The 10,665-nt window shown below is 45.4% G+C and overlaps 1 protein-coding gene across 1 annotated transcript; it reads left to right on the top strand.

The window, feature by feature from the left end:
• The first annotated feature begins 597 nt into the window (after positions 1–597).
• On the top strand, positions 598–9,979 carry LOC146970063 (uncharacterized). The gene is made up of 5 exons (XM_085804582.1): positions 598–623; positions 8,998–9,214; positions 9,313–9,432; positions 9,511–9,677; positions 9,772–9,979. The coding sequence occupies exons 1-5, from the start codon at positions 598–600 to the stop codon at positions 9,977–9,979; spliced, it is 738 nt and encodes a 245-aa protein (XP_085660708.1).
• The last annotated feature ends 686 nt before the right edge of the window (positions 9,980–10,665 follow it).

Below are 10,665 nucleotides of genomic sequence, written 5' to 3'. Positions count from 1 at the left end.
GCTTAATTCTGGTAGGAGAAATCTACAGGCGACACCAGTCAAAGTGAAGTAAAATAAACACCCATAATGTGTATTTTAGACCATTTCTTTGTATTAGTCTGAAAGAAGACATGTTATGGAAGCAAAATAGCCCAAAATCTCAAAATTGATAAGTGCATGAAAAAACGATGTTTTTGCCTGCCGTGTCTCGCCTTAAGCTTGTTTGTAGCGGAAGCTCCCAGTGTCTCGGTTCACTGCTCTTCCTGTGTCAGTGCAAATCTCTCGTGATTTGCACTGACCGGCGGAACAATTTCGCATGTCTGGGCTTCAATACAAGAGGGACATTACAGACGAGCAGTATGGAGGTATTTGGATGTTTTTTAGAAGAAAGTTGGTATCCATTGACAACCATTATATGGACAAATACTGCTGCGCGGACCCCCCCAAAGAAGGCACGGAGGACTCTGAAAATTCTCATAGCTCTTAGTCGACATGAGGGTGAGTAGATAATGAGTGAAATTTGAATTTTGGGTGAACTATCCCTTAAACCTCCAGACTGCTCCAAGTCATTGTTGCCATTGCTGCTCAGCTGATGGGTTGTTGTTATGGGCCGTTGCTATGGCGCTTCCACAGTGCAAAGCACTGTACCGCTTTAGAATCATGCAATGTGAACACAAACGGTCCAGAAAAAAGAACGCTACAGTTGTATCGGTTCAGTTGTTGAATTGGAACAACTGCAGGTGTGAAAGCGCCCAAATACTTATGTAAATAATGAAATACATGTACCCCCCCCCCCTACAGATTCACAGATGAGAGACTCCACGCTGCCTGCAAGACTTTCATTGATTTCATTGGATTCCTGCAGAAAAAAACAAACAAGTTAGCAAGGAAATTATCAAAAAAAGGTGAGCATTATTCGTACTCATGTCACTGTATTACACAGCATCTACTACATACCAACTATCTTTTAATAAACCTGGCAAGCAATAGAAATTGCCTATAGAGCCTATCCACCTTATTCCTAGCCCCCATGATGCTTTGCGGGAATTATGGGCGCAGCTTCCAGTGCGAACCTGAAGTAGCGTTTGTTTACATGCTAACAGTACGCGCTAATCCACTTTCTGCGAGCGTTAGAGACATAAAACACCACCTTTTACAACTCAAACGAGACAATATACCGCTGCCTACTAATATTGTGAGGTGTGAGGACGACTTAAAAAAGTGTCCAAAGATAACGTACAATAGCGTATTTAGCTACTTGTTAACTTGGTTGCTTCAGTTGTTGAGGCAACGAGCTATCTGCTAGCTCTGGAAAGTTGCGTCATATAAGTTGGAATAATTTTATTTTAAAACACATTCCTCTTTTATAAAGAAATGCATATGTGGGGGGGGGGTCTCTCTCTCACTCACCTCTTTACTGTCTGCTCTCAGGGATTGTGTGTGTGTGGTGGTGGTGGTGGGGGCGGAGTATTTTACTGTAGGTTCTCACCATGGATCTATTATAAGACCACACACAGACACATCCGAGTGTCCAACCAACAAAGTTGTAGTAAAACAAAAATCCATTTAGTTTATTTTAATCATAAAGACCTATACTTTTGATACAGAGGGGTGTGTCAGTGTACACAACGTTTACACGGAATGAAACAGTATAAAATTGTGTGTATCATTTAGGGATATAAAAACCCCTAAATGATACACGCAATTTTTTATACATATTTGTATACATAGGATTTACTAAAGGTTTGCGTGTATTAAAACGTGTGCAAACGTGATTGCACGCGCAAACACATGTGGAACCTGATCTACTAACTGGACGCACCGAGGATTGCGTCCCTCACACGGGCAGAATAGCAATCCATTTAGCGTGTTTGCCTTGATGAATATGTAAATATGGGCGTTTCAGCCAGAACGTGCAGAATACTGGGAGGAGTAGATGCAAATAGATTTATTTAGCGCGTGCAATGTGATTTACCAAACCAGGAAGAGATTGCGGTGGCTGTTTTTGCGTCTTTATTCACCACGTCTGAAAACCATGTACTAACTGATACAACTTTGCCAAAACGTATGCGTTTATTGATTTGATACCTGTCAGAGCCCCGTGATCTTACATCTCTGCATATCCTCACGTCTGGGTAATTCTTTAACAGTTTTTCAGCCGTGTTAAAAGTCATTTACGCGCCGTTACGCACGGGGTACGTCTGTCCTGCAGTGCACTCCTCTCCTCTCCTTTCCTCTCCTCTCACCTGGCTGCTCAGCTCCGTCTCTCAGTCCGGGACACGTCACCGCTGCCTTCACCCGTCTTTGATCCCTCTGGTCAGTGGTCAGAGCGTTTAGATCCGTGTGTCCCACCTGAGCTCTCTATTAATCCACTCGATCATGGGCGGCACACACATATTCTAGGTGTGTGATTGTCGCTGCAGCTGCTGCCTGTTCGTCACTATAAGATGAGTTGGGCCCTGTAGCGATTTGTGTTTATTTATCTAAACAGAGCGCGAGAGAGATGAACACACATGCTGTCATTGTATGCATCGGATCAAATGTCATTCTGTCCCTTCGTCCGTCCATCTCTCTGTCCACTCTCTCCATGGCAGAAACAATTATCACGCACAAAACCCTCATTTACATATAGAGAGCCTAAGCGGAAGCAGGAAGTAACGGTCACCATGGGACCTCAACTCTGAAAAACTCGCCATTCAAATGAACGGGACTAAAAGTTTTATTTCGTGATCCGTTTGAATTGCGCCATGAGAAAAAAATATGTCCTCTACCTGTTTAAAACATCACGTTTCATCCCGAGAAATCAGCAGTTTGTTGTAAAACCCAAATGCCGCCCTTTCCCGTGTCAGTTGGTGACATATTTTTTGTGGGACACAGATCTGTAGTCCGTGGAGCGGTCTTTACACAAAATACATTCTTCTGTTGCCGTTTTATGATAAACGGCTGATTTCTCGGCATGAAACGTGATGTTTTAAACAGGTAGAGGACATATTTTTTTCTCATGGCGCAATTCAATCGGATCACGAAATAAAACTTTCAGTCCCGTTCATTTGAATGGCGAGTTTTTCAGAGTTGAGGTCCCATGGCGCCGTTACTTCCTGCTTCCGCTTGGGCTCTCTATTGCGGTTTGCACGTGTTTTCATTTAGCGGGTTACTCTTAGTAGATCACCTGTTTTGCGTGCACTAACCAAACTCGCAATATTATAGCGGGCGCAAACAATATAGCGCCCGCTATCTGGGATCTTAGTAAATCCGGCCCATAGTCTTATAGATTCGGGGTCTAGATATTTATGTACCTATGCAAATCAGTGGGTGACACCAAACAACGTTTGCCCAAGCAAGTCACAGCTTTTATTTCTCTCACACTCACACACACCAGTGTCCTGGAGAGATGCAGCCGCATCTGAGTGGACGATGGCGCGTGTGCGTGTGTGCGCATAGCGTGTGTTGCCCCTTCTCCACTACACAGTTACAGCTCAGCTCTACTCGACTTGGTTTAGGTTCTTTTAATCACAATCATAGTTTGTCATATTAAAGCGGGTTCGTCAGCACCGCGGAACAGCTGCACCGGAGCTGATCGCTGTCTCTCTAATCAATGAGCATTTCCCACCGACTCTCTTTTTTCTCTCCTTTCGTCAGCTCCAAACTCACTCTTCTGCACCGCGATTACGAACCGCAGCGTGGTTTCAAACACAGCTGTTATTTAACTCATGTGTCAGAATAACAATAATCTCAAGGGGGGGGCTGTTACATTAATTACAATGCATTTCTCCTCAGTGACGGGCGGCGCGCCCCCTCACTCCTGTCACAACACACGCACACGCCCAGTGACTGCCTCTCTCCCGGTTCAGCCCCGTCCACTTCTCGGTGTCCTGCCCAGATTACGTTGTACGAGCGGACCTGTTGGTCCGAGTGGCCACGGTCCAAGCGGACCTGTTGGTCTGACTCGTCCAGAGGCTGCAGACGGGTCAACCAAACAGCGCTACTCCCTCTCTTCACTCGAGCTGATTTTTTTTTAATTACGAGCGCTCACCACCATGGATCAATAACCGATCTATTATCACTACATGAATTGCCTCATCTACCGAACTAACTAAGAAAACAGAAAACAATGTGAAAACTTTCAAATAAACCGCTAACAGTAATGAAGACCGCTAGCAACCACTGCTGTTGGGAACTGCCCATTGGTCCGACCTCCCATTGGTTCGACCTCCCGTTACTCCGACAAAATACCCACTGGTCCGACCTCCCATTGGTTCGACCTCCCGTTACTCCGACAAAATCAACCACAAGTCGGACCAATAGGAGGTCGAACCAATGGGTGGTCCCGTTAGTTCGAACTGTCATCGCTACTTTGTGACAAGCTCTTCCATTGATAGGAGCATGCAGCTTTCTCTCTCTCTCTCTCTCTACGCACATCACACACATACACGCGCGGCCCAGAATATCACCATATTCAGTCAGAGAGCCAGATCATGTCAGATCGCGCACAACCATCATAAATGCTGATCAAGATGTGTAAACTGATAATCAAAGCCCCCCCTCCCAGAGTACAGAGTAAAAGCAATACACTTTTTTTTTTCTCTCCCCCCCTCCGCTCGAGCGTGGCTGAACCTGGCGGCTTGAGCCCACTTCACGGGCGCGAGCCTGCTGCAGCCGCCGCTGCTGCTGACAGCAGACTGAGAGAAAAAAAAAGTAAATTTGGCTTTGGTTAGGTTCAGGCAATGAAGAAAGGAGTTGGTTAAGTTTAGTAAAAACACCAGGTAGAGGCTAGACAGGCAGGAAGCATAATGAGCCTTATATGTTATTAATATGAAGTGCTTGTTTTGCAGTTAATTATGCACATGATCCGTTTGATCCCAGAAAGGAAAAAAGGATCAATGCGCAGCCTCTGTTTCCTTTCTGATTGCGTCCGTCTGTCTGTTCGGAGTGGGAGAGAGAGACAGAGAACCCAATCCACCTGTCTGTAATGTAAGTTTGATTTGATATGAGTGTCAAGGTTTAATTACGGACACTAATGAGCGCGCAGCAGTGCGTAAAAGTCGTGCGTAATGACAGCTCCTCGTTGGTGAAACACAATAAACTGCACCTCTTCTTCCACGTGTGTCTTATTGACAGGTGGAGCCTATATGAATAATGATATGAATGCATAGTGAACGGTAAGAATGGAGAGTTGGACTAATAACTAGTCCAGTTCGATCTAATGAGGACCTCCCATTAGTTCGAACTCTCATTACTCCGATTGTCGGACCAATGGGAGTTCGAACCAATGGGAGGTCGAACTAATGGGAGGTCGGACTAATGGGAGGTCGGACCAGTGCCATGGACCCCTGCTGTTAGCCAATGGCTCACTGCTACTTCCGGTGCTGACCGGAAGTTCCACCCATAACCGTTTCTACAGTAACGACCCCAGGAATAAGGTGGATAGAAATTGTGTCTGCCTCGAGGCTGTCTGAGCCTAAACCCAAATCTAGAGGAGTTGTTTATAGCAACTTAGTTAAAATCAAAACCACTGCTCCAGCAAGCCAACCTAATAAAACTATTCAATGTGGTTTGCTCAATATTTGCTCTCTCCCATCCAAGTCTCTCCTAGTGAATGACTTAATTACAAGTCACCATATTGATATATTAACACTCACTGAGACCTGGTTGCAGCAAGATGAATATGTTAGTTTGAATGAATCTACCCCTCCTAGTTGGGTCCATGGCACTGGTCCGACCTCCCATTAGTCCGACCTCCCATTAGTTCGACCTCCCATTGGTTCGAACTCCCATTGGTCCGACAATCGGAGTAATGAGAGTTCGAACTAATGGGATGTCCTCATTAGTTCGAACTGGACTAGTTATTAGTCAAACTCTCCATTCTTACCATTCACTATGCATTTATGTAATTATTCATATAGGCTCCACCTGTCAATAAGACACACGTGGAAGAAGAGGTGCAGTTTATTGTGTTTCACCAACGAGGAGCTGTCATTACGCACGACTTTTACGCACTGCTGCGTGCTCATTAGTGTCCGTAATTAAACCTTGACACTCATATCAAATCAAACTTACATTACAGACAGGTGGATTGGGTTCTCTGTCTCTCTCTCCCACTCCGAACAGACAGACGGACGCAATCAGAAAGGAAACGGAGGCTGCGCATTGATCCTTTTTTCCATGGGATCAAACGGATCATGTGCATAATTAACTGCAAAACAAGCACTTCATATTAATAACACATAACGCTCATTATGCTTCCAGCCTGTCTAGCCTCTACCTGGTGTTTTTACTAAACTTAACCAACTCCTTTCTTCATTGCCTGAACCTAACCAAAGCCAAATTTACTGAATGCCTCATGTAGTTTCTGGGTAACGGCGGCTGCAGCAGGGTCGCGCCCGTGAAGTGGGCTCAAGCCGGCCAGGTTCAGCCACGCTCGAGCGGAGGGGGGGAGAGAAAAAAAAAAAGTGTATTTCTTTTACTCTGTACTCTGGGAGGGAGGGCTTTGATTATCAGTTTACACATCTTGATCAGCATTTATGATGGTTGTGCGCGATCTAACATGATCTGGCTCTCTGACTGAATATGGTGATATTCTGGGCCGCGCGTGTGTGATGTGCGTTTCTGTTATGATAGCTCTCTCTCTTTCAGTAATTCTCAGAGAAAGCTGCATGTTCGTATCAATGGAAGAGCTTGTCACAAAGTAGCGATGACAGTTCGAACTAACGGGACCACCCACTGGTTCGACCTCCTATTGGTCCGACTTGTGGTTGATTTTGTCGGAGTAACGGGAGGTCGAACCAATGGGAGGCCGGACCAGTGGGTATTTTGTCAGAGTAACGGGAGGTCGAACCAATGGGAGGCCGGACCAGTGGGTATTTTGTCGGAGTAACGGGAGGTCGAACCAATGGGAGGTCGGACCAATGGGCAGTTCCCCTCCTAGTTACATTAACTGTCATGTGCCTCGTAAAACTGGCAGAGGAGGAGGAGTGGCTGCTATTTATCAGTCAAATCTGCTTATCAACCCTCGACCTAATAGTTCATATAATACATTTGAAAGCCTTACTGTCAGCCTCTCTCACCCAGACTGGAAAGCAGAAAAACCACTCTTACTTGCTGTAGTGTATCGTCCTCCTGCACCTTATGTTCCTAGACGAATTCCCTGACTTTCTGTCAAATTTAGCAATGAGCTCCAGTGTTTCCCCCAGAAAATTTGTTAGTTAAGGTGGTGTCTGTCCTGTTGGGGGGGGGTAATAAGTTTCGCTTTCACCACGCGCTGCTGTTATGCATGCGCGCTTCTCTGTGGTGTGTGTATGTGTGTGACAGGATCGATCGTCCAACGGGGGGGGGGGGCGGCGGCGGCGAATATCGCTACTTTTTTTTTTTTTTTTTTACGGCGTTTGTTTAGGCGGCAGCTCTTTGTTGTTAAGGCAGCCGCCTTAACAGGAAAGCACTGCGGGAAACCCTGAGCTCAGACAAAGTCATTATAGTGGGTGACTTTAACCTTCATGTGGACGTCGATGATGATTGTCTGGCTACTGCATTCAAGTCACTTTTGGATTCAGTCGGCTTCTCTCAGAGGGTAAACAAACCCACTCACTCTTTTAATCATATCCTTGATTTAGTACTTACTTATGGAATAGAAGCTGACCATGTCACAGTTCTTCCTCAGAACCCCGTCTTGTCTGACCATTCTTTAATAACATTTGAATTTACTTTAACAAATTATATCCTACCTGGGAAAAAATCCCGCTACAGTAGATGTCTATCTGACACTGCTGTTTCTAGATTTAAAGAGCTTATTCCAGCAGAGCTTGCTGCCACATCCTGTAACAATATAATGGGCAGTTACACTGATTTCACCCCCACACAGGCGGACTATCTTGTGGATAGCACTGCAACAGCACTACTTGGGACACTTGATGCTGTAGCTCCCCTGAAAAAGAAAGTTATCAACCAGAAAAGAATAGCTCCCGGGTACAGCCCAAACGTGCGCGCTTTGAAACAGAAGACCAGACAGCTGGAAAGGAAAACACATTCCAGCCAACATGAGGAAGACCGTCAAGCCTGGAAGGATAGTTTAGTAATATATAAAAAAGAACTCTGTAATGCTAGAAGCAATTACTATTCATCTTTAAGTCTCCAGCTGGTCCAGAATGCTGCAGCGAGGGTTTTGACAGGAGTTAGGAAGAGAGAGCACATCTCCCACTTTAGTTTCTCTCCACTGGCTTCCTGTAAGATTTAGAATAGACTTCAAAATCCTTCTGCTGACTTACAAGGCTCTTAATGATAAAGCTCCATCTTATCTGAAATAACTAATCATTCCTTACTGTCCCACCAGAGCACTCCGCTCCCAGAATGCAGGTCTGTTAGTGACTCCCAGTATCTCTAAAAACAGACTGGGAGGTAGAGCCTTCAGTTACCGGGCTCCTTTACTGTGGAACCAGCTCTCTCCATGGGTCAAAGAGGCAGACACTCTAACTACATTTAAGTCTAGGCTTAAGACCTTCCTTTATGACAGGGCTTTTAGTTAGGGCTGGTTCAGGTAGCTCTGAACCATTTTATAGCTACGCTGCTATAGGCTTAGACTGCTGGGGACACATCTGGTTACACAGAGCCCTCTCCTCTCCTCTCCTCTCCTCTCCTCAGTATATTTTTGAACTGTCATTTTCTGTTGTACTTTGTAGTTTGGCCTTGGTGTCTCGCTGCCTTCATCAACTCCTGCTAACATTTCCATATTTCGCACATTCTGTAACATAAACTGCAAACTGTCTTGTCTGTAACAACATCTATTGCACGTCAGTCCGTCCTGGGTGAGGGATCCCTCCTCTGTTGCTCACCCTGAGGTTTCTCCGATTTTTCCCTGTTAAAAGGGTTTTCTATGGAGTTTTTCCTCAGTCGATGTGAGGGTCTAAGGACAGAGGATGTTGTTACGATGCCATGTAAAGCCCTTTGAGACAAACTGTTTGTAAAAACGGGCTATACAAATAAAATTGCCTTGCCTTGCCTTGATTAATCCTATCTCTTTTTGTATAGATATGACAGGTTGCTGGAGAAGAAAACTCTCACACCACACGGCTCTTTGGCAGTACTCAGGGCTGCGAAGAAAGACTTCTCCGCAGCCTTGGGTAAGCTTCACCCGAAGAGTACTGGAGACCTGGACGTTAAAGATGGCAGGCTGATCCTGTACTATCTGGAGGCTGTGGTCATATTAAAACACCTCCAAAGGCCAGGAGTGGTGGAACATCTAACTGTGAGTATGGCGGCACCGTTGTCACCTTCATTGTTGGTCAATGTCTCCTGGTGTCTCATCATCCTTATCAATTGAACTGTTATCCTTATCATGTGCAGGTGCAGGAGTGGGTTGCCGGACGGCAAGATGAGCAGGGCTACGCTGTAGTAGGAGTAAAAGAGCACAAAACAGCTGCGCAGCAAGTGGCCACATTTGCTCTGACACAAGAGGAAGAGTTGGTGAGTTGAAATTCTATTGAATGGGTCTTGATGTGTTGTTGAATTTGATCTTCATCCCTCTTCTTTGTCTGCCAACAGTGGTTCACTATGTATTTTAGCCTGGTGAGGCCACAATTCCTGGCCAAAAAGAAACAAAGGAGTGACGAAGAAGAAGAAGAAGAGGGAGAGCAGCCTCGATTTTTCATCTCCAGCACAGGGAGGCCAATTTACAACCCCTGCAATGACCTGAGACGGCTGCAGTCAAAGTAAGTTATCTGTCGCAACCCATTCCTTCTCCAATAGACTTTTCTTATGTGTGTCGGCTCTCGTATTTTAACGTTGTTTAAACGTGTATTTCAGGTACAAAGTACTGGAGGTGTCAAGTCAGTTGGCGCGCAGAGTGTTTGAGACGGCCACAAAAAGTATGAATGATGTGGAAAAGTCTATGGTGGCTGACTACCTCACTCATTCAACTGCGACAGCTGAAAAACACTACAGAATGAAGCTGCCGGAGAATGTGGTTGAGGCAAGTCGACTGCTGGCCAAGCTGGCTACAGACTCAAAGTAGGTATATTTCCTATTGGCTATTAAACTTAAAGACCGGGTAAACCAAATTCAGTAATTTTCTTCTTATCATATTAATGTGTCCCTCAAAACATGTAAAAAGTAGTTTTCCCATTCATCATTTCCTTGAGGAGCTAGGCCACAGAGACTGTTCTGTGTGCAGGTTTTGAATGGGCGGGCCTAACTCGAGGCCCGCATTAACCCACCCCCTGCTCTGCTCTACTATAAATACATTCAGCCAACTGACTTCCGAGGTTTTCCGTCCCACTTGCTCTTCAGTCTAAAAACAACTCTGCTGTGGTCTCAGTCCACCACACGTCCGAGCGGACACACAGCTGATCAAACCATTTCTTACCTTCACTCTGGTGTCTAAAACAGGCAGCAGCATCAGTAGTCATCCAGCACCAACAGTTTATTAATCCACCGATCGATATTATTCCCGTTTTGATCGTTACTCGCTAAAAACTTTTGAACTTTTTTTTTTCACACAATGCAAATGGATGCAACACGCTGACGAGATGTAAACGGGAGCAGCATGGTGGGTTATAACCTGTTACAGCTGGATGACTGCAGCTGGGACTGTTTTAGACACCAAGGGCCGGATTTACTAAAGGTTTGCGTGTATTAAAACGTGTGCAAACGTGAGTGCACGCGCAAATACACGTGGAACCTGATCTACTAACCGGACGC

The sequence above is a fragment of the Trachurus japonicus genome, chromosome 17 (genome assembly GCF_045865225.1).
Source record: "Trachurus japonicus isolate A0001 chromosome 17, Traja_1.0".
NCBI lineage: Eukaryota > Metazoa > Chordata > Actinopteri > Carangiformes > Carangidae > Trachurus > Trachurus japonicus.
This window is presented reverse-complemented; position numbering and strand designations above follow the sequence as displayed.